Here is a 24,001-nt window from a genome sequence, read left to right as displayed (position 1 = left end):
GATTAGGAGGTCAACCCTTGACCGACCCATCTAGAATCAGGCCAATTACAAATTTTGACTTGTTGAACCAGGTTAACAAATAACAAGCCCGTTGATCCAGTTCAGGTTCCGAACCCAACCCATAGGCAAGTCTAAGATAAAGGGGAGGAAATAATCACACATGCTATATTCGTTGTCCCTCTTATAAATGTTGTCATGATTTTTTTTTTTTCAAGCCTATTCTGTGTTAATTGGTTTGCCCATGAACATAAATTATGTAATTGTGTCTAAATTATACAATATATATTCTCTGAATAAAGATTTTTAATTAGAAATATAATGCTAAATAATTTGTTTGGAAAAAGGTGATAATCTGCCTCTGATATGACAGATTTAAAATCTCAAAAAAATGGAGCAATAACTGAACAAAACATGGAGAATCGGGCACTTGAATGAATCAATAATCACTAATCTCTGCTGCTAAACGTAGAGTTCTCAGCACTTTGTGATATAGTTGTTTTCAATCCTTTGTTGAAGTATTCAATCACCTCATGAAGCTCTGCGACAAGAAGTATCCACAAACTTGTTTGAATGTGAAAAAATAAATAAATTTGTACAAGTCAAAATAGTAATTCTGAAAGAGCCTGCATAAAGCAATCAACCATCATCAATGAAAATCTCCAATGGGCAGTAACCACGGCCATGCAATTATCTTATATCAGAAGTCATATAATTAGGAAATAAAGTATATAGGATGACCATGCAATTCCTTTAAAGTCTAAAAAGATGAAGCCTCGATTAGATGGCATCTTAATACATCAACTAGTTGCAAAGTAAACTAGGACCTCAATAGTTGTTCAAAGAGAAAGTTACCTAAACAATAGCAAATTCTTAGGAGCAATCGCCACTGCGTAGGCTCTGGAGCAGCTTTAAGTAACCCTGTTCATCAGGAGTTATGTATCTGGATACGCAAAACATCAGAGATTCAGAGTGCAAATGCTGTGTCTTAGCATGTTGCATTGGACCCAATGGAGTGAAAAAGCATTATTATTTGAAAACACAACAATAATCAACAATTCATAAAAACTCTTTGTATATTTATATGCGGTAATAGTGTGGCTGAAAGAAAGATCTAAAAATTCCCAAGACTTATGTAAGATGTACAAACCCATGGCGGCATAGAAAATCAATAATGACGAGAGCACAATTTGGTTTGAAGAACTTGGTTCTCCGAATTACATTTGCAACCTGAGTAACTGGAACTAGTCTGAAGCTATCCACCTCTCCATCTGCAGAAAATAGCATATTATGAAATGTTATAGGCAAGTAACCAAGATTGTTGGATATTTCACCAACACAATAAACTTTTTGTAAATGTTAGAAATCTGCCAAAAAATTGGATGAAGGAGACAAATTTGTTCACATTTCATTAGAATTTCCATTCAGCCCAGATAGTAATATCAAAATATGATTAAAACCTATTTCAAACTTTAGTTAAACTGTCATGCCATTGATTCTGGCTAATTATTAAGGCACAGCGTACATAGTCAAATTGTCATGCCGTCTATTGTGGCTGGTTGTTAACGTGCAGAGTACATAGTTTTTCATTAAGAAAAAAGTGAATGAGTAATAAATATTGCGTGCAAGAACAATAATATAGAGGTACCATGTGAAATGTTTAAAGCGGTCAAATGGTTACAGTTTTGAAGAATCCTGATTTCTCCCTTCTACATAAGTACATCATTTATATTACACTGATGTAATGAATAGTAAAGTTCAATAATAAATGTTTTTTAGTTGTTATTAATCTGGATAGTTATTGGCGGACCACCAAGAACCTCAGTTATGAATTAATTCAAAGAAGACACTAGGTATGATAGAGAGAGATTGGAAATACCAGCAACAAAAACATTATAGATGAAACATACATTTAAATTGTAAGAATATCAAGTTCATAAAAGGAAATTTCTCTGTGAGAAAGTTACCTTCATTTTTGGGGATAAAATCAACAGGGAGTTTTAAATCGTAACAGAAGAGAACGTCTCTTTTGAAACTATATCCATCCATATCCATGTAAGATACAGCACCAACTGATGTGGCACTGCAGTGAAAATAACTTTTGTTCAAAAGAAGCATGGATGCAGAGAAATCAGAATAAACCGATAATACCCCAAAAGAAGTCTTAAGTGGAATTTTTTTTCAAAAATGAAAATTACTTGAACCAAGATTTGATGTCAAAAGGAACAATTGAAAATGAAATTGGTTCAAAGTTCCCCAAATTGAGCCACATCCAAATATTTCAAATACTCAGAACTATATTACTTTATTATTTCCTCATGCAATTATAATACTTGTTCCGGCGAAATACCGTAGATGGTCAAGCCACCAATCAACGAATGGGCTGACATGCGCACTCTCCGAAGATCGTCGGTGAGGGGGATGAAGGAATCTGAGATGCACTCCAAAAGATAGTTAGAATGGTGTCAGGGATGGATCCCAATAGGCCACTCCGAGGCTCAAGTTTGGGTTTGCTTGAGGTGTTATGCTGAAAGAAGAAGATGGAGAAGAAGGATCGGACCTAGTTGAGTCGAAGAATGGGGGAAAATGTCCCTTGCAATTACCTTCGCAAGCATTTATATAACTGTCCGAAGAGCATCTCCACGTCAGCGGTAATGAGGAGGCTAGATCCAACAGCCATTAGCTAACTCTTCACTCATTAAGCGCCACGTGTTTGCAGGAGGATCTCTAGGAGACCAAGTCTGACAATCACACAACTGCTTCTCCACTCCCCTAGTGCCACGTTTTCTGAAATTTTTGCCGTCGTTGTCTGCACCTTTTGAGAAAAATGGCCTTGTCGATGAGGGTTTAGTGTGGGTCCAATATAAGGATGGATGAGGAAATGACGTCGATGTGGAGTGACCTTGAGGATAAATGAAGTCGGCGACTTGGTTAGAGCAAGGAGGATGCTGGGCTCCGAGACCAAGGTGTCGAGCTCTGATACTGAGGTGTGAAGGATGTCGGTGACTGAGATTGAGAGAGTATGTCAGTGACTAAGATCGAAGCAAGGAGGATGCCAGGCTCCGAGATTGAGGTGTGGGGGATGTTGGTGCCCAAGGCTGAGAGAGTATGCCGGCGACTGAGGCCGAGACAAAGGCGATACCAGGATCTGAGACTAAGGCGTAGAGGGTGTTGCGACTAGGGTCGAGACCTGTGTGATACCGAGATCTAAGCCTGAGATGGATGTCAGCTAATGAGGCTGAGACATGGATGATGTCGGGAACTAAGATTGAGATTGAGACGGATATCGGCTAATGAGGCTGAGATATAGAGGATGTCGGAGGAGACGTTTGGATCTGAGGCTAAGTTTGGGGAGATGTCGGTAGCTGAGGCCGAGATATAGATAGAAGATGTTGGGATTTGAGACTGAGACGAATGTTGCCTAATGAGGCCGAGACATAGATAGAGGATGCCGAGATTTGAGATTGAGATGAATGTCAGTTAATGAGGCCAAGACATAGGAGGAGGATGTCAGGATCATAGATTGAGTTGAAGAGGATGTCGGCTAATGAGGCCGAGATATCGAGGATGTTAGAGGAGACGTTTGGATCTAAGGCTAAGTCTAGGGAGATGTCGACAGTTGAAACTAAGATATGGAGGACGTCAGACGAGACTGAGGTTGAGGCATGGAGGGATATCGGTAGCTGAAGCTAAGATATAGCAGCTAATTTGTCTGATTAGACCCGAGTTTTATTTAGGCTGGGTCAAATTTCCTTTGGGTCACATTTGGCCCACTTTGACTGACAACTCAACATGACTTTTGACCATACGGGTCACGTGGAGGCTGGATTCTGTCATATCAATACTAAAGAATATTTAATATTTTAATTACAGATTTGGTGTATCCAACCTAATTCTGAGATTAAATAAATTGAACCTGTCTTTTGATTTGGTTATATGGCTAGCAATTATTTTAGAATTTAGGGCATCACCAACGAAACTTTTTACAAGCTTTTTTTGAGCTTCTTTACTTTTCTCTTTCATAAGTGTCACTTGAAGGGGAGCCTTGGCGCAACGGTACAGTTGTTGCTTTGTGATCAAAAGGCTACGGGTTCGAATCCTGGAAACAGCCTCTTGCAAAAAGCAAGGTAAGGCTACATGCAATGGATCCTTCCCCGGGACCACGCATAATGGGAACTTCGTGCATCGGACTGTCCTTTTTTTATGTCACTAGAAATTTAGAAGCTGAGTTCGAAAAATCGAACCCAGCTTCTTAATCTCTCTCTTCTTGTTATTGGTGGGGCCCACAAAAAAAGCTAAAAACCTGTCATCCATTGGAGATGCTCTTAGTAAGCTGCAGTTCACAATTACAAACTGGAGGTAAGTGAAAATTACTTTTTCTTAATTTTTTTTAAAAAAATAATATTCCTAAATTTACCATACATTTTAGTCTATTAAACTAAATTTTATGTATAATATAATTAAATGATTATTTGTAAAAATAATTTATCCATCTTTCATTAAATTCTTCATCATCAATGAGAACGTTTTCATCTATTATCAAAATTCATAAATATAGGTACTTAAAAAAGGTAGCATAAAATAATTGAAACTAATTATAGCTATAATCCACTAGAATAAGAGACAAATGATCTCTTAATGTGATATTCATAATGGTGCATCGAAATGAAAGTAGCAAATTCTATCTAGCAATCAAAAATCACTAAATTGACATGGTTAGCAGTCAAATGTGAGACTTCTCTGATCATACATAAACCTCATGTTAAAAACAAAACATGGAAGCATTAACTGACAATTAATAATACAGATAAATGGGAAATTCTAAACATACACATTGGACAAAGATCTTGGAATTCCAGCCTCCTCTTCACATTCCTTCTGGAGATTCTCTTTGCAGCTCATACCATGTGGCTGAATATATCAAATGGTTGAATTTGATCATAAGTCAAAAATTCTTTAATTTACTACTAAATGTACTAAGTTGTCAAAAACAAGAAACTCATCACAGCAATAAGAAGAAGGAAACTGAAATGTCCCATCTGCTTAGATCAGCTTCAACCATCAACCAACAATTCCAGAAAAATAGAATGTCACACAAAATCACACAAAGGAAACTGAAATTTGTTTTTGCTTAGATTTTAGACTTAACAGCACTAGGTTCATGGAACTAGAGAGAGAATCTAACTGACTAAGATATGTGTATGTTTCACCAGTGCATGTGTAGATATTTGTATACAGACATGCATGTATTCATATAGGTATTGATAAGAGAAGAAAATCAAACAATAATATAATTCTTTAGCATTTAAAGATTACAGTTCGCTTATTCCCATCTGCTAAGTACTATAAAACCTTGCTTGGACAGATGATCAGAAGTGTTACTTTATAGGGCAGCATGAGGGGAATTGTTTAAATATTGTGTTAAAAAAAGAGTGATAGGCAAGAAACCACATCAGATTTGAAGAATTCCTATATTGCATATTTACATATATTAAACGTGTCCACATCCTATTTGAAGATATTCCATATTGCATTATTTGAATGTATTAAACTTGTCCATACTTTATATTTCCATGTACTTGTGAAAGGATATCAAACGGTAGGAACTTTGCAATGAAAATCATGTGAAAAAGGCATTTACATTGAGTTACACATGACATAATATTAATAAAGTTACTCCATGACTTAACATGAAGTTCATCTTAAATTCAACTAATCAATATAAATATACAACAGGGAGCAGAAATTCACATAGTCGAAACTATGAAAAGTGTTTAGGTAAGGACTAATAGTCCATGAAATTTAAAAGGTAGAACAAGGAAATGATCTATCAGTGATAACTATCCTTAATGATTTAGGCTTAACGATGCATCACAGAAATATAGAATTACTCAAAACCATGGCATCATAGAAACTAAGAACATACCAGGCCTCCAGCAACAAGATGATCAAGCATTCCAGGAAATGTTTGCTTTGAAATGCTTCTCTTCCCAATCCATAGAAAATTTTCCCCATTAATCTCCACATAACCATTCATATGAACACCATATGCCTAGAGATAAAAAAAAAAAGTAAAAGAAGGAAAACACAAAGCAGAAGATTAGTCAAAAATAGTTTATCTCATTCCCAAAACATGATCAGACATAATCTAATAATGCAGACAACAAAAACAATAATGATAGTAAAAAGAAAGAACTGGAATTGCATAAACATATGGACAAATAACAAAAACTTCATTCCCTACAGATTAAACCTGATAACCAAGACAAGGGAAGTTAGCAGATTTCAGAATGATATATTATTTGGAAAGGAAAAAAGAACAAACCTTTATGCCAAAATAAGGTGCAGCAGCACGTTCTAGAGAGAAGAATACAGGCTCCTCGAATGATGGCTTAACTGGATATAACTGCCATGATTCACAAAGAAAGAAGTTAGAAAACAAGAAGAAAAGACAACAAATAAAAATATGTATCTCATTCTTTTGTACACAGGTAGCCAACATGATATAATACAAGTCTATGGTGATGGTCACCATAAATTTCTCAATCATGAAAAGCTCAATGGAGATACTTAGAGATTCTGCATACTTAAACAACAAGCTAAGATGAGGACCATAGATTTCTCAAACATGACAAGTTCCACTGGTGATACTTAGATTTCAATGGTCAAATTTGAGTCATATGTCAATTTTCATGTTAACAATGTAGTTATGATGCAGTATCACATTATGATAAGTGGCAGAATATCTAACTAGTGAACCCATTTCAAACCGCAAGCATAACCTTGTTATATCTTAAAAGGTCCATAGAGTACCTCATTCCGAATACCTGGAATCAGCCCTCCCAAGCATTTGATTGCATTTCCAACTGCCCTTGTTCTCTCCTCAGGTGTCACAAGTGAATAGTGCAGTTGAACATTGCCTCCAGTATAGGCTTCATTCTTGCCAAAATTTACTTTAAAAACCTCCTCAAATTGTCTTAGGTGGTCCACAAACCTGAGATTTTTAGAAGCCTGAACTTGAATTTTACGCACCCAAATGTTCCCTTGATGAGTACAGATATCAATAATTACATACAATTTCAATTTATCGAGGAATGATAAATAAATAACCAACTGGTAAGCGACTTTATAAATAGGTATTCTAGAGAGTCCAATAGCTTTTAGCTCGACCAAACATTTTAACAATTTTCCAGATGACACATTCGAATACAGAAGCTAAAGAACAAGTGAGATTGGGATGAAATAATGCTTGCTCGAGAAGTCACGGTCATCTACTGCATCTTCCAAAATTATGTGTGATAGTCAATGCCAACATCACATACCGATTATGAACGTATCCCACAATTTGATCCACGACCAGAAAAGGTACAAACTCCGATTGCAAATCCTGCGCGTGTCTCCAGCAAACTCGCCGCATTGAGAAAACCATTAATGTAAAAAAATAAATAAATGAAAAGAACGAAAACTATGAAAGGAGAAGGGGCGCACCGATCCACGGTTACAGAGTCGAACTTTCTCAAAGTACCCACGGAGATCAGAAGGATCCTCGTCTTCGCGAACCTCCTCGGCGACCCGAACGACGTCGTCCCAGTCGAATGCTCGGGCGGTCGAAGCCGCGAGCGAAGCGAATCGCCTCAGGGGTTTCGTGAGCCTGATTCCGGGTCGAGCGAACCGCGGCGGGAGAGTAGAGACGCGGAAGGAGGCCAGAGGACTGGCTGCGGCCGCCGACGGGAGGCGAACGCAGGCCATGAGATAGCACATCAACGAGATCTCGCGGGCATCGGGGCGGCGGTCGACTACTTGATTACTTGGAGTTTGGAAGATGGACGCCGTTCATGGTACGGAATCTTGATAAGTACCGACTTTGTAAAAACACCCTTTGACGTCTTAAAATCATCAAAAATTCTTAAAATTTTGAAATCATGAGTCTTGTTTTACCTCAGTTTGTTCATTAAATTTTTAATTTAAATTTATCTAATTATTTAAAATTATTTTATATTTTTCATTTGGTTAGTTAATTTGATATTGTGTTTTTTAAAGTATTTTAAGAGTTTTTTTACTTATTTATAAATTTGATAAAAAAAACTTTGTTAATAAACATCAACCTCGTTCATCAGTATATTTATGAATATTAATAATTTTTATTTATCGTACTATTTTATTACGACTCTTTATCCATTAATTTTAATGGAGTCCAAAATAAAAGTATATTAATATTATTTTCCTTTTTATACTAAAAATAGTTATTTAAAATTTATTAATAATTTTTTGATTATTTTTTATATAAAAAATATGTATTACTATAATTTTTTTTATTTTCACATTTTATGATTGACAATATCATAAGCAAATAAGTTTGTATAAATATTAAAAAATATATCTTTTTCGATCTTTTAATTAAGATTATAGTATATCTTTTTATTAGTTTAATATTTAATATAAAAAATTAAATTAATTTTTTATGATGAAAAATCTATTAAAATAATTTGTTACTGGAATTTTTCGAACGTCGTCCTTATATTTTACTATTACATGAGTTTTACATACATTTATCAAATCCAATTTATATGTATATTTATGTATTATATTAAGCATGTAACACATGTACGGTAACTTTATTGATTTAAATGATAAAATTATTTAAATTAATTCATTTAATTAATTGATGTATATTAAATAAATAAAAATAAATATTTATTGAATTGAGCACTAAATTTATTCATAAATATTTAATTCTCTTCCTACGCTTACAAAGATTTGATAATTTTTTCAATCACCGAAACTTAGATCGTATACATTCGAGATTTTGTCTTTATCGAGGCATTGACTAAAAAGATGAGTAAAATATAATGGTTTGATAGAACATAACGTTGAGATGGCCGAGTTGGTCTAAGGCGCCAGATTAAGGTTCTGGTCCGAAAGGGCGTGGGTTCAAATCCCACTCTCAACATAATTAAATTTTTTCAGAAGCCGCTATACAAATTAACATATATATGCGAAAACATTATGCATCAAGAAAGAACAAAAATTGACCCGTTAGGTTCTTCCTCTGCTGGAAAAACTACGAAGAAGGGAAGACGTCGATCTCTCTTTCCAATTCCTTTAAATTGGAAAGCTTCCATTAGTGCGAATATCATCCTCGAGTCATGTTAGTCTCTTGACTATTGCCTTTATGTGTAGGTGAGAAAATGAAGGGGAAATCAATTTCCTTCAAGTTCATACAAGGGAAAGAAGCTTTGAACCTCCAACTTGCACAAGGAAAGAACCAACATCCCCCCTCCAAGCGAACAGAGAGGATGGAAGATAATTTGTCCATTCTTTTCTCTCTCACTTCAGCTACTTCCCTTTATTTATTTTCCTCCTCCAAGTAAACACCACATCAAGAGAACTTCTCCAAAAGGTTTTAACTGCACAAAATAATTTATCCAAAAAGGTTGCAGCCAGTAAATCCTCACCTTGAACTCAAGGAGGTTCTTCTTTTGGTATCTATTATAACAAGCAGATCGACTACGCTGTTATCGATTCCCGGTTTTAACAAATTTGCCCCTTGCAGCCTTCCTCTCCGTTTCCCCCTGCGAGCGAGTATTAGAGGAAAATACAACCAATGTGAGAAGATAGAGTTTCCATAACTCTGAACCCCCTAGCAATACTTATAGTAGATCAGATAACTTGTAAACACCAAATGCTTGTATCTATGATAGCAAAAGATGAGATCTGTCATCCCAACAGCCTCACACGATCGGCCCCATGATCATATGTGAGGAAGTAAATCGGAAAGTTGTACCGAGATTCGAACCCTTGTCCTATGATAATAACTTTACTCCGTACTAACTAACTCAACTTTACCCGGGGAACCCAAATGCTCGTATCTATGAACATGAACAAGGCAGCTGTAGTTCGAATGCAATTAAATCTAATCCTACTAGCAAAACGGTTGCAAGATGTACAATTAGTTAACTAAAAAAATTTAGTTAGTTAATATAAATCTGTGGTGCGATCTATCATACTTTATGGATTTGAGAGCAATTACTTGTGGCCCTAATAAATAATAAAACAATAGAAAATATGTTGAGATGATGCAGGGTTATGGGAATATTCGAAGGTAAGCAAAGATTTAATATTTAAAAGGGTTTGAGAAGTCGAGATCAACCAAAAATGTTAGCCAATATATACATTTTTTTAATTAATTTAGATATTATTAGTGACAGGGACGGAGAAGGAATTTCCCCCAAAAGCACAATGTGAAGGAAAAAGAAAAATTAGAAAGCCTGGATTCAAGTCAAACTTAAAATAAAATAATATTAATAAGAGCTTGCTTGAAGCTTTAATGATAGTGAAATTGATTTATCATTATTGTTACAAATTTTCATACTATACATCCACAGTAGATCTTGCATTCATGCAAGTTATATAGGTTTGACCAAATGAATGTTAATTGTAGGAAAATATTCCAAAGAATATGAATTCCTGCTATAAATCCAATGAAAACAGAAAAAAGAATGAGTTCCTTGGATTCTTACCACCAAGTAAGTCCACCAAAATTTACCGGGTAAGATGGACATTATCTGCACAAAGCTAGTTATGTAGATCACATCGTGCAAATAACTGCAAAAAAAAATTGGTAATAACAGTAGTATTCAAGACTTCCAAGTTATTCCCAGTATATTATTTTGAGAGGAAAAAAAATATTAACTAGGAACATGAAACATTCAACACGAACACAATTATATATGCCTTCTCCAAAACAAGGCACCAGATAATGTCAAAGTATCCTGATAAATCACATTGTTTGCAGCAGTAGTATATTATGCAAACAAAATTGTGTATCATGTCTGCAGGTTGAAACATTGTCTTTGTTTAATATGCTTCAATTTTTTTTTTTTTTGAAAAAGAGTGTTTTTAGCTAATTCTTCTCTATCTTAACTTATCAATTCCTAACAAGGCTTATCTACTTATCACAAAAGTGCCACACAATGAATTGAGAAACTTCGTCTACTGATAATTCATAGAATCAGACACTAAAAAACTTAACAGTTAACTCATATGCTATGGTCAAAAGAGAATCCTTCTGTAATCAAAACATAGTAAAACTGTGTTGACAAGAAAAGAGGAAAGTTCTCTTTCACTCCTTCTCACTTCTACAATGAGAGAAGTGGAAATCAATGTTTAAGGACACAAGATTGGTAATCGCGCTCCATGATTTTAAAATCATATACGATGGTCTAGGTAGCAAAATATATATTGTGCCACAACAAGCGTGTCAAGTAACAAGCGTGTCAAGTACCATGGAATGGTTAGATCCATTTTTGACCCAATTACATAGGTGGCAATGCCCTTTCAATATCAAGATGGAATCATCTTGATACCATACCAATTCAATCTTGGATCAATATTGAAATTTGATCTATATTTTAACAAGAAGGGGAGCCTTGGCGTAATGGTAAAATTATTGTTTTGTGACCAAAAAGTCACGGATTCGAATCTTAGAAACAGCCTCTTGCAAAAAGTAAGGTAAAGCTGCATATAATGGATTCTTCCACAAGACCTCACACAGTGAGAGCTTAGTGCACCGGACTATCCTTTTTTGATCTATATTTCAACAATATCAACAATCACAAAAAAAATTTCTATAGTTTCTCATTCTATTGGAAGAATCAACATCTAAGTTGCAACAAACAATTACAACCAACAAAAGTCTCACCAATTACAATCCAAGAGGAACACAACACTGCAATTTTTCATTCAGCAATTTATGTAGTAACTTGAGCATGTGATTCCGTTTAATATAAAACATTGGAAGGGGAAAAAAGTTATTAGTAGAGTTTGAGGTGTGAGGGATAGGAAACCAAAGAAAACTCTACTAGTTGCCATTAAGGTAGGTTTGCTCTAAAGGATGGAAAAGTAGAGGGTTGGAAGAGTAGTGAGAATTAAAAAAAAGTGAGAAAATGAGTGGATGTAAATAAAAGGAAAATCTTTTGCTTTTCCATTCTCCACTTTTTCATCCTCTGCAGTAAACAGACCATAAAAGTTAATTACGAGACCAAACATAATCATTAAAAGTGATAAGTTTGCATAGAGTCTAATTCAATGACAATAACAATGTGGCCAACTCAAAATAACTGGGATTTTGGATTAGTATGACTTGATGATGATGATGATAGTTCATTGACATTAAAAAAAATGCCATACATCACTTCAGCCCATCAAATATAAGATTTTTCACACACATTAAAAGAAAAAATTGCTATGAATTATGTGCCTCTCTATTTAGAAGTTAAAGAATAGGTTCCAATTTAGTATACGAACATACCATTTTTTTCATTAATGATGCTTACCGAGTAAATCCAGCCTAGCGTAAAATTTCATAATCATTAATACTTAACATTTTTGATATAGAAACAATGACAGGCTAGTTAATTTTAAGAATAAGATCCGAATTGATAGCCGAAACATACCCACAAATTCCACCAGTGTGACACCATCTAAAAGTTCACCATCTTACCCTTGCTCCATACTGTCAAGTTGTTTATATGGAAGCCCATAAGCAATAGATGTCACAAGAAGACCAATCCAATGCTTCCAAGTAAAAGTTGCATGAAATATAACCATTCGCACTAGAACATAAATGACCTGAAATCCAATGTTTCATATTTACTATCTATCAAGGGGAAAAATCACGGCAGAACATGATCATATTCCTCAATGTATTATCAGCTATCAACTACAACACATGCAATCGCTAACTCAATCTATCACTTCAAATATTCTTTGAGAAGTAAACAATGAACTTATCCCAAAAGCCACAAACTATCTCCTTACAGGTTTTCATTAAACTCATTAAAAGTAATACATTAAAATTAAACAACCAAATTCTTTTTTCATCACTGTCGCTTTTTACTGAGAACCTATATAGGCAAAATTGAGTTTGTGTATCAAATAGTATGTTTATTGTATTTCTGTCTGATAAAGAAACAAGAAGATCTGAACCAAAATCATGATCATAGTTTGTGTATCAAATAGTATGTTTATTGTGTTTCCTCTGTTATATTGCTCATCATCATCAACCAATTAAGGAATGTCAAATGGAATCAGAGAATGATACAAAAAAAAAGTATAGAAAGTTCTACTAAATAAAGCTATAACTAGAACAAAGAAAGTTGATATAGCTCACATATATTTCATGGGTTGTTTGCGTATCTTCTAAAAAAACTTCAGTCGTAAAAATCACAAACTGAACCAACTAATGAATTTGACCTGCAGCAGCTTCCACAAACGACCATTATTTCATGACTAGTGAATTTGACCAGTTCAGCTTCTTAAACTGGCTATTCATTTTATCATTCATCTTTGTGATTAATTTGGTATTCCTTTACACCATCAGCTTCAACTATGTCTATAACTAAGTTAACTTTTCCAAATGTATCTGACTATCTGTTATCTTTAATGATTAACATGTTTACTCATTTCTATCATCTAAATTTTTGACATCTGCACTTCTACAGACTACAGAGCTAGTATCGTTATATATATATAGTAATCCAGCACATCCATCTAAGTTTTTTCAATTTTACTACATAACACAATTGTTTGTGTTGTTTCTCTGATGCACAACATGATGACCTGTAAAGAATGAATATTCTTACCACAATCTCTAATTAATAGCGCTCTATGTAATGGTTTAATTGATAGATTTTGTGAACAAAGAACCTAAAAGGCAAAAGGCAGAAATTGTTCTTTAGATAATTCTAACCGAGGAGATGCCTAAAGACAACTTGTGAAAGCATGTCATGCACGACCGTAGAAACTTAATTCAAGCCTATAGAAGATGACAGGTGTTTTAACTAAATTCGAAAGATACACAATGTTATACCGTCCCATAACTTTTCAATCGAAACGATAGATATACTCCGTGAGATTATCGATTATGATGCCTAACTAAAAGAATCAAATCCAAAATGCTTCATGATATACTCTTCTACTTGACTTCCTAGTTACTTTAATTCTAGTCTTTAGACTAAATTTCGTCCTTCTTGCCCGACAAAAGAATAATGTAAAATGTATCAGAAAATTACTCGCAAACGAACTATTTCCACAATATCGTCGAGCGATTCCCAAAGAGTCCGGCATAGAAGGCAGTAAAACAAAAGATCCACAAAGTATAGGATAGAATTAGAAGAAAAAAAAAGTGACAACGAGAGAAAGAGACTAGGGATTCGGAAGTGGAGATCAAACGTACGTTAGAGGCGATGATGAGGCGGCGGAGGTTGGTCATGTGCTTCCTGTTCTCCTCCTTCCGCTTCTTGGCTTCACCATCGCTCCCAAACTCTCGCTTCTTCAGTAGGTCTATGAATTTATAGGTAACCGTCATTTTTTTTTCAATTATTATTATTTTTTAAAATAGAAAATATATTTTACACCATTTGCCTCTAATAAATTTTTGACATATAAAAATAAAAAATGATTTTACAAATCGTACAAAAACGACATTTATTAAATATTAATATTTTTTATGTCCAAATTAAATATAAATATAAAAAAGGGAAATGACAAAAAAAAAAAACGGCGTCTGATTTCTGTTCTCCTCCCTTAACTGGACTCGTTCAACTCGTTTTCGACCCAGCCGAGCCCACTCGTTCGCCCCCCTTCTCCTCTGGGATCCCTCTCCTCCCCCGTCGAACTCGGACGCCCCCGCCTCGCCTCCTCCCGCAGATGGGGTGCTCCTCCTCTCTTCCAGGTCCCCTTTTCCTCTCCCTTTCTCTTCTCTTCTCTTCTCTTCAGGGCTTTGAACCATGGCTTTCCAATTGCCCCCTTTCCTCTTCTCTAGGGTCCTTAATTTATTAATCCGGTAAGCTTTTCTGTTGCCGGGAAGTTGGAGTTAGCTTGAATAATTTTTTATATGAAGCCCTTATCGCACCTTTCGAATTAGGGTGTGTTGATTCTGAAGTGAGGCTGTGATGATGTTCAAACGTGGTTAGTTTCTATCGGTTATCACTTCAATTTTGAAGGAAAAAAATTATCCTTTTTGCCTTCTTTTCTCGTGCGAAATGTGAGAGATGTGCGCCGGTTGTTATTGTGCGTGGATGGAGGTCAACGAACTATGGGAAAAACAGTGATACGCTTTTAAAACTGCAAACTTGGTGGTGATTATGAGCCCATTTTATGATGATTTGAGATGATTTTGTTGCAGATTTGTGTTGTTCTGGCGTTTGTCAGCTTCATAAATGTTTTGCTTTGTTACGAAGTCATGATTTTAAATCGGGCTTTTTATGACAAGAAAGTTGAGAGAGGTCTGTGAAAGATATATGATATTTGCCAAGTACAAGATATTTTATAGAAGGTCGAGGAAGAAATTTAGGCTCTTATGAATGGAGAAATTGCTTTGCAGTGAGAAATGCTAACTGGGGGTGATGGGCGAAGGAGTTAGTTCAGCTCATAATAGGTGTTTGGAAAGGAGAAAATGGATGTTGTGTCCAAAGGATATGCACATATCTTCACAATGATATGATATTGTCCACTTTGGGACCCTCATGGCTTTATTTTTAGACTCTATCCAAAAGGTCTCATGCCAATGAAGATATTTTACTTCCTTTTAAACCCATGATCTTTTCCATATATTTTCAATGTAGAACTTTGATTGTGTTTCCCAACAATCCTCTCCTCAAACGAAGGACCGTCATTACTCTCATGGTCCAAGCTTCCTCGCGAGCATCCGAGCACTCTTGACTTGTTTCGGACATCCACGCGAGCATCCGGTCACCCTAATCTACTCTTAGCCTTTCTGGAAGCATCCAGTCATCCTAACCTGATTCGGTCCTCCCTGCAAGCATTCGCATCCGGTCATCCTAACCTGCTTCGGGTCTCCTCAAACAAAGGAACATCATTACTCTCATGGTCCAGGCTTCCTCGCGAGCATTCGGTCACTCTTGACCTGTTTCGGACATCCACGCGAGCATCCGGTCACCCTGATCTACTCTAGCCTCTCTGTAAGCATCTGATCATCCTAACATGTTTCGGTCCTCCCTGTAAGCGTTCGCATCCGGTCACCCTAACCTGCTTCGGGTCTCCGTATCCGGTCACTCTTGACCTGTTCCAGGCTTCCCCGTAAGCAGCCTGTAACTCTGACTTGCTCCGGGCCTCCTTGCAAGCATCCGGTCATCCTGACCAACTCCGGGCCCTCCCCACAAGCATCCGGTCATCCTGACCAGCTCCGGGTCTCCCGCAACTTCATTCAAGGTCATCCCGCATGGCATCTGGTCTGGACCATGACTCTGATACCATTTGTTGTGTTCAAATGATATACACATGTCTCCACAATAACATGATATTGTCCACTTTGTTCTTAAGCTCTCATGACTTTATTTTTGGACTCTATCCAAAATGTCTCATGTCAATGCAGATATCTTATATCCTTTAAAACCCATAATCTTTTTCTATATCTTTTCAATGTGGGACTTTAATTGTATCCTAACAATTGAGGAATCAGTAGTTACTAAGTTCCCATAGGTAGAAATTCAGCATTCTAAATGGCAAGATTGCTGGGTTTCATATAGATTTCCAGGGTTAATGGTGTGGTTTAGTAGGAATAATGACAAACTTTAAACATCTTTTAGTTTGTTGCAATTTACATGCATGTTAGTAGTACTTTGCCTTTCCAACACTTATAGCATCTATTTACTTTTTGCTGTTTTGTTGTCATGCGCAAGCACTGTCGATGGAAAATCAAATGATTGACGCTAGGATATGAAAATAACATAATCTAATTATGTGTATCTGGCAATGGTCAGGCCGAAATGCCAGAAATTTGGGTGGTTTGGATGCTGAAAATTCCATGGCCACTGACCCAAAAAACTTGCGTGTGAAGGTATGCCCTGCTTGCCTTATGAAGTTCAGCTAGGCTCTCCATATAATTACAAAAATCTAAGTGCTTCATAAATATTATAATTAGTCAAATATAAAATCTATTTTGATAAGTTAACTCAATACTTTTATAGATAGCTTCCTCTTAGTTAGAAATACTCTCTTCTTGTTTCTCTCGACTGTTCTGTATTTCAGTGTTTAGTTTCCTTGAATGGAGCACAAGGGTGTAACTCTTCTGGAGCATAAGCGATCTTTACTTGTATACAAGTGGAGTATAATTCTTAGCATGAGGTGGAGAAATTGAACTGAATTGCTAACTATCCATGCATTGTGTGTGTGTGTGTGTGTGTGTTTATATCAAATTTTATTTGATTGAATGTCTTATATGGAAGATATAAGCTAACTAAATTATGGACAGTAATATGTTGACCTCTGTAGCCTAAAGTTAATTGTTTCCAGCTGGTGCTATTGTTGGACTGTTGCCAAGTAAAAGCTGGATAATATGAAATTTCATCTTTGCAGTTGGTTCTGTTAGGTGATTCTGGTGTGGGTAAAAGCTGCATAGTCCTCCGGTTCGTTCGTGGCCAATTTGACCCTACTTCAAAGGCAATTCTTTATCTAATGATTATCTAGCAATTGCTATTACCAAAGTGCATTCTTTTGCCTGCATTTGAATTATTAGACTAAGATCCTGCTACTTGAAACTCTTAGAACTATTTCTTGGATTCTTAAATCTATGTCTGCAAGGATGCAGTGAATGAGATAAAAATGGCAATATACAAAACATGATGATCCAATTTGAGAGTTGTACCCTGTTAACTGCATCCTTTCCTCTAAAAGTTCATTCATTTATTTTGGAGATAAAAAGGCTGAATGATTAAGCACTCTGTGTTGAATAATCTAGTAGTATTAATACAAACTGAAGAAACAATAATTAGAGTGATCCATGTGTATTGAAAGAAAGTCTTCAAGAGTGTTAACCAGACTTTTTCTTCACCTGTCGATTTTGGTTGTAAAACAAAACAGTGGTAGAACTTTAGATAATCTTAAGTAATGGTGAAAATTAGGTTCATTTTACTTGTGGCACAGCAATTTTTTTAGTTAATTATGTTACAGCCCATGTGTTTCTTTAGTTTGCTTCTTTCTCCAGTAGCACAAGGCTTAGTGGTTACTTCTGATAGTTGAATATTTTTATTCGATATACATAGGTTACCATCGGTGCATCCTTCTTATCACAAACACTAGCCTTGCAAGATTCCACAACAGTGAAGTTTGAAATATGGGATACAGCTGGACAAGAAAGGCGGGTGATTTTTTTATTAAAGTTGTGATATTTTTTTTGTTTTTTATAGATACATATCTATCATATACTTTGAGGATCTTAAAAAATGTGGAGGAGCTCTAAAGATATGTCTTGTTTATGATGTTATCATCGCTAGGTATGCCTCATTGGCTCCTCTTTACTATCGGGGAGCTGCTGTTGCGGTTGTGGTATATGACATAACAAGTGAAGAAACATTTAGAAAAGCACAATATTGGGTTAAGGTATCATTCTGAACCTCCTGGATGGAATTTTTTTGCTTCATTTTATACGTTGCCACCGAGTTTAAGTCAATCCACATAACACTGATTTCACCAGTTTTAATCATGCTGCAGGTGGGTATCTGATATAATGTATATGATGGGTTTTACTTCTCTTCAGAACTTTGTACTTGTGTTTTTAGATAATTTACAATGAACGATGACTTCATAGGGCTTTGCGCGCTGTAGGAACATTCTCGTATTTAATTTTTCAATGTACTTAGTAAACTGATACATAATGAAGGGCATCATAATTTCAAATTTGCAAGATTGCATTTCTGCAACCGGTCAATTTGCTTAAATCTTGATTAACTCTGTAGCCTGAGCCTCTAATCACTCAAAAGCTCGAGGATCTTGTATGTGTTTTGATTTCAAAGATCTGTATCCCATCATCTTTTCAGATTTATGAATTTAACTTTATGTCCAACAGGAACTTCAGAAGCATGCCAGTCCTGGTATCGTCATGGCATTGGTTGGTAATAAGGCTGATTTGGATGAAAATAGGACTGTCTCATCCGGGGTAGACATTGATTTCTAATTGTTTGTCCATCGTCTTAACTCGAATCAACATATATTTATCCTTATGAATTCATTCATTTGAAGGATGCCATGGAGTATGCGGAAGGGAATGGTATGTTCTTCATTGAGACATCTGCAAAGACGGCTAATAATATCAATGAACTTTTTCAGGTAATTAATAAACAAATTTTCAGTCAATCAAGTGAGGATCTGAAATTTTACTCTAAGAACAGTTGCATACGATGTCAACTCGTGTGAATATTATCGTGCTCCATGACTCTACCTAGGCCAAAATTTTTTCATACAAAATGCATTTGTAAATTGTTCTTCTCTCTTATTTCAGGAGATCGCAAAGCGACTTCCTCGGACATCTTAAATGTGGCTTCTGGAAGATCTGATCTGATATGATTCATGCACAGAGTTGAATGGGGGATATAATTTATGTAACCGGTTTCGAGTAACAAAGATAAAATATGGTTTGACAACGACAATGATGTGTGTTGCGTTTAGTTTCTGATGTCACACACGATAAATTAGTGCGATATTTTCTGACAAGTCTTGCGTATGCTTGTCAATTTCCTGTCTAAATTCTGTCTGTCGATGATGATTGTGGCATACTAAGAAAATGAAATGGCAAGATGAGAAAAAAATGATAATCTCAGTTAGTCTGACTGGTTTGGTTTTATGAAAATTTTTTACCGGTCATCAGAGTAAATCGGAAAGTGCACATCGTGATTAGTCTAGAAGCTCAGTATTTCTTGGTTACGCCCTCTATTTGGAAACGGTATTTTTATAAATGCATCATAAATATGTCGTAGTTAGGGTTTGAATATCGCGGCATCATGATCCCACGGCACTGGCAAGATGGAAGAAGAATGCTAAAGTTGTTTTTGCTTTCTTGATATGTGATTGCAGTTTAGGCTTATGGTTTTCATTGAAGGAAGAATAAAATTGATATGATTAATTTAAAAAGATTGGTTATGTTGAAGATTAGGCAATAAGCCATACGAGCAATACAATATGATTGGATCGAATTGCCAGTGGCTTTTAGGTGAAAACTTTAGTAGAATTTCTCATGACCACATAACATGCTTATAACGACAAAGAGTGAGTTATGCTCGAGTAATTCGATTGAGGTGCACTTGATGAATTCACTCTGTCATTGTTAATGTTTGGATTATAGGAATAGGAATATAAATAAGGGAATGAATCTTTGAAATTGTGTAATAACTCATTCTCATGTACCTTCCCTTCAATAAGTCATTACCCTATTTTCATCAATCAAAATATTTCCTTATTCCAAAAATACCCTTCACCTAAAACTAAAATTTTCTTCCTTAATATCAAATATCAAAATATATTTATTTATTTTTTCTTTCATATCACTTCTCTCTCTTTATTCTCTCTCATCATATTTTCTCATCATTTTATCACACACTTTCTCTTTCCTTAATCTCTACTATCACACTCTCTTTCCTCTTTTTTTCTCATTACACTTTCTCTTTCATCATACTTTCTCTCTCCTCAATATCTTCCATCGCACTCTCTTCCTTCTTTTTTTCTCATCATACTTTCTCTCTCATCATATTTTCTCTCTCCTCAATCTCTCCCATCACATTCTATTTTCTCTTTTTTTTCTCATCATACTTTCTCCCTCATCATACTTTCTCTCTCCTCAATCTCTCCCATCACACTTACTATTCTTTTTTTTCTAATCACACTTTCTCTCTCATCATACTTTCTTTCTCACCATATTTTCTCTCTCACCATATTTTCTCTCTCATCACATTCTCTCTCCTCATTTTTTTCTCATTATATTTTCTCTCTCTTCATCCTCTCCCATCTTACTTTCTCTCACATCATATTCTCTCTTTCATCTTCTCTCATCATGCTCTCTCCTATCATACTCTCTTTTCTCATTTTCTTTCATCACACTTTCTCTCTCTTCATTCTTTCTCATCACACTTTCTCTTATCATACATTCTCTTTCATCATATTTTTCTCTCACATTCATCTTTCTCTCACATCTAATTTTTTTTCTTATTTTCCTTTAAGGGTAAAAAAGAAAATTTTGATTTATTCCGATAGAATGCAACTAACCAAACATTGCTTTTAAGAGTGATATTCATGTTCATACTCATTATCATTCCATAATACAATTATTCCCATTCCGATTCCTATTCTTAGGAAAGAACCAAACGCCCCCTAAGATATTTTATTACTGTACCATTATCTCGGAGTAATTATTTCATTTTTCATGCGCATTATAATTGATCATAACTGATTATATGAGAAAAAAAAATTAATTAGGTTGGGTAACGGCTTGGGGTAACCAGTTCGGTCCCATGAAAATTTTTCACAGTCCACCAGGTAAATCGACAGCCCAAGAGTCTAATATTCTTTAGTTACGTATCTTATTTGGAAAAAAAATTTCGATAAATTTATTATAGTTGGAGCTCGAACCACGAATATAACTGATTATTTGAGAAGACTCTGCTGAATCGTTGCCCTGAAATTATCCTGATGATATATGGTTAAATAAGCAATGTTTGGATTTATTTAAGTAGCTGCACAATATCATTGATCATAACTGATCATCACGTGCGTTCCTTTAATCCACGAATCCCATTCGTCCATCATTGAGTATTAATCATCATGACCGTTCATTTAATCCACTTAAACCTTTAAATACCGGTCCTCTTCTTCTTTTTTTTCATTCCGCTGCTTTCCCCTTTCGATTCTTCTCTGTTCTATTCTAGGGTTAGGGTTCTGGATGGCGGATATTCGTCGTGTCGGCCGCTGTTTGATCGGCAGGTTCTCCTCCGGCCGCAACCTTCGTTGATCTTTATCCATGTAATCGATCGGCGAGCTCTTCGCGATTCTACCGCCTCCACCTCCCCATCGCTTTTGGCAGCGGCGATGGTCATCGGCGCGGAGGAGTCCGGCGGGATCGCCTCTCTGGTGGTGCTGTCGGCCGTCGCGCCTGAGGTTCAACGGATTCTCATCTTTATATCTCCTGCAAGCCCCTGTTGAGGAGGATCAAGGCGTTGACGGCGTGATCGGCCTCCGATGATGGTCGCCGATTGGGCACGAGGAGCGGTTGTTGAGCGAGAGCGCGCGGAGGAGCACCCCGATCAACCAGCAACTGCACGACGACGACAACAATAACTCAGCAACAACCAACAGATCCTTACAGACTACAGTAACCTAAGGAGAAATTTGTTAAAAAGATCAAGAAGATTTGTAAAAGAACAAAACAATAAAGATAATCGATTAACATGTATTTTTTTTGTCTTTAATTATTTTTTTTGTTTTGTTAATGGATATCATGTAATGAGTATTGATAAATAACAATGCATTTTTTCAAAAAAAAAAATCTTATTATCCTGCTTCTTGAAACTATTAGTAACATTTCTTGAATCTTAAATCCACATGTCAGCAAGGGTGCAGTGGCACTGAGGAGTGACTAATTTATGAATTCATCTGATTATTTTTTTTATCATTTTTTCTTCAACCCAAGTCGCGCCGAAAACAATTCTCTTCCTATTGCAAGTCGTTTGCTCATGTGATCGTGGCTTGTAGGGTCACGCGAGATGAGAAATTGTGGCTAGAGAAATCCTAAATCCCAAACCCTAACAATTTTCTTCCCTTTTCCATCGTGAAGTAAACATAGCTTAAATTGTTTCTGTTTATGTTGATTAATCTTGGAGTAAATCTAGATTGACCGGCTATATCGGGCACAACCTTGATAGGGAGTGATTGGACTCATTTTCATTTTAGTGTTTATTTGGGAAGAAAACATTAGTTATAACATAAAAAAAAAACAAATTATCATTGTACACATCAGCAATGGCAATGCCTTACCTTGTATCCATTGTCCTATTTTTTGATATAGTGTGTAAAGGAGAGGTCCGATAACGTTAGAAGGTCAATAGTTAAGGAAGCGTGACAATCAATAGTCAAGAGGATACAGCAGTCAACAGTCAAGGGAAGGCAGGAGTCAGACCGTCTCGCGTCATCGGCCGCATAATTCTTGGTCGATCACAGGCAGGACAAGCCCCCAAATCTGAGATGTAAGACGCAGCCTGGACTAGTTCCTGGCCTGTTCCCGACCGATCAGATTGCTCCAACTCAGGCTTTCTAGTTGGTCCTGGTCCTTTTACTCAGATAACTCCCGACGTGCTCTTCAGCGGTCAAATCGTGAAAGATAGGTCCCTCGTCACAGTCTCAAATAAAGCCCGGTCGGTTCACCATAACTCATCATCAAGGCTCAATCCTAGTAGCACATTTGAGCGGTCATCCCGAGCTAGCGGTAGCTAAACTTGGGCGGGACGGAAAGCACTAAGCGACAACAATGTAAGAAAATTATAACTTCCTGTCAGAAAATAACTACTAGACGCAGGGAATATTCCAGTGGTATGTCACTCCCTAAGAGTGGAACCTTCCTTCTACCAATAGAAGATTGTCATACAACCTTTCTCATCCAACAGACCCTGACACCTGACATTCTCTGACAATGGTCAGACTCTAAAAGTAGGCAGCATCGTATTAAAAGGGAGGTCCTCTTTCTTGGCCAGGTACGCACACATACACACTCGTGTTCGACAGTTATTTTTTCCATCGTGCACTGTTCTTCCGGAGAAAAAGAATCTGACTTAAGTGTCGAAGGGCCTACACCGGGGACTTTTTCCCTGGTTTATGCTCTGTGTGCTCGTTTGAGTGTGTGCAGAGTCTAAGTACCACCAGTTCTCCTACCACAACCTTTGGAGGTTCCACGTGGGAGTTTGCCTTTCCGACGTGCATACACAGGGTGTATCAAAATCGCCTCTCCGTCAACACCAACGCCTTCTCCGTCGACCTCCGTCTGACTCAAATTTCGGACAGGATCAATTTGGCATCGTCTGTGGGAATTTTCTCCACCTATTCTGGAAAGTGACGATGTAGGATACCGATAAGATCAACGTCACCATGATAGCTGGAGAATACTGAGCAGCGACTTTTAGAGCTGGATCTTATCAGTGAAACCTGAGAGAGAATGACCGCCTGG

The 24,001-nt window shown here is 36.4% G+C and overlaps 3 protein-coding genes and 1 non-coding gene across 5 annotated transcripts; 2 read left to right on the top strand and 2 right to left on the bottom strand.

Annotated features, from left to right (window-relative positions):
- Positions 1-280: 280 nt before the first annotated feature.
- On the bottom strand, positions 281-7,847 carry LOC121980723 (nudix hydrolase 20, chloroplastic-like). Of its 2 annotated transcripts, XM_042532900.1 has the most exons (10): positions 7,486-7,847; positions 7,320-7,384; positions 6,811-6,991; positions 6,323-6,403; positions 5,924-6,049; positions 4,829-4,908; positions 1,965-2,080; positions 1,148-1,268; positions 853-940; positions 281-538 (listed from the first exon to the last, which is right to left on the bottom strand). In XM_042532900.1, exons 1-9 carry the CDS (start codon positions 7,756-7,758, stop codon positions 871-873), a joined length of 1,113 nt encoding a protein of 370 aa, XP_042388834.1. In that variant the 5' UTR covers positions 7,759-7,847; the 3' UTR covers positions 281-538; positions 853-870. The 2 variants fall into 2 exon arrangements, with proteins under 2 accessions (XP_042388834.1, XP_042388835.1); XM_042532901.1 differs by lacking the exon at positions 281-538 and having other exon boundaries at positions 710-940.
- A 1,019-nt stretch (positions 7,848-8,866) lies between these two features.
- On the top strand, positions 8,867-8,947 carry TRNAL-AAG. The gene has a single exon. It is a non-coding gene; the product is annotated as a tRNA-Leu (tRNA).
- A 700-nt stretch (positions 8,948-9,647) lies between these two features.
- LOC121979692 (transmembrane protein 208 homolog) lies at positions 9,648-14,365 on the bottom strand. Its single transcript, XM_042531681.1, is given in 5 exon segments — positions 9,648-9,689; positions 10,518-10,602; positions 12,453-12,474; positions 12,477-12,627; positions 14,234-14,365. Coding segments are annotated over 5 exon segments (432 nt in total).
- Positions 14,366-14,564: 199 nt separating this feature from the next.
- LOC121980722 (ras-related protein RABF1-like) lies at positions 14,565-19,580 on the top strand. The gene is made up of 8 exons (XM_042532898.1): positions 14,565-14,731; positions 16,782-16,858; positions 17,377-17,460; positions 18,063-18,157; positions 18,294-18,399; positions 18,866-18,955; positions 19,039-19,125; positions 19,298-19,580. The coding sequence occupies exons 1-8, from the start codon at positions 14,707-14,709 to the stop codon at positions 19,328-19,330; spliced, it is 597 nt and encodes a 198-aa protein (XP_042388832.1). The 5' UTR covers positions 14,565-14,706; the 3' UTR covers positions 19,331-19,580.
- Positions 19,581-24,001: the final 4,421 nt, after the last annotated feature.

The sequence above is a fragment of the Zingiber officinale genome, chromosome 5A (assembly GCF_018446385.1).
Source record: "Zingiber officinale cultivar Zhangliang chromosome 5A, Zo_v1.1, whole genome shotgun sequence".
Classification (NCBI taxonomy): Eukaryota; Viridiplantae; Streptophyta; class Magnoliopsida; order Zingiberales; family Zingiberaceae; genus Zingiber; species Zingiber officinale.
The sequence above is the reverse complement of the archived record's forward strand: the minus strand, read 5'-3'. Positions and strand labels throughout refer to the sequence as shown.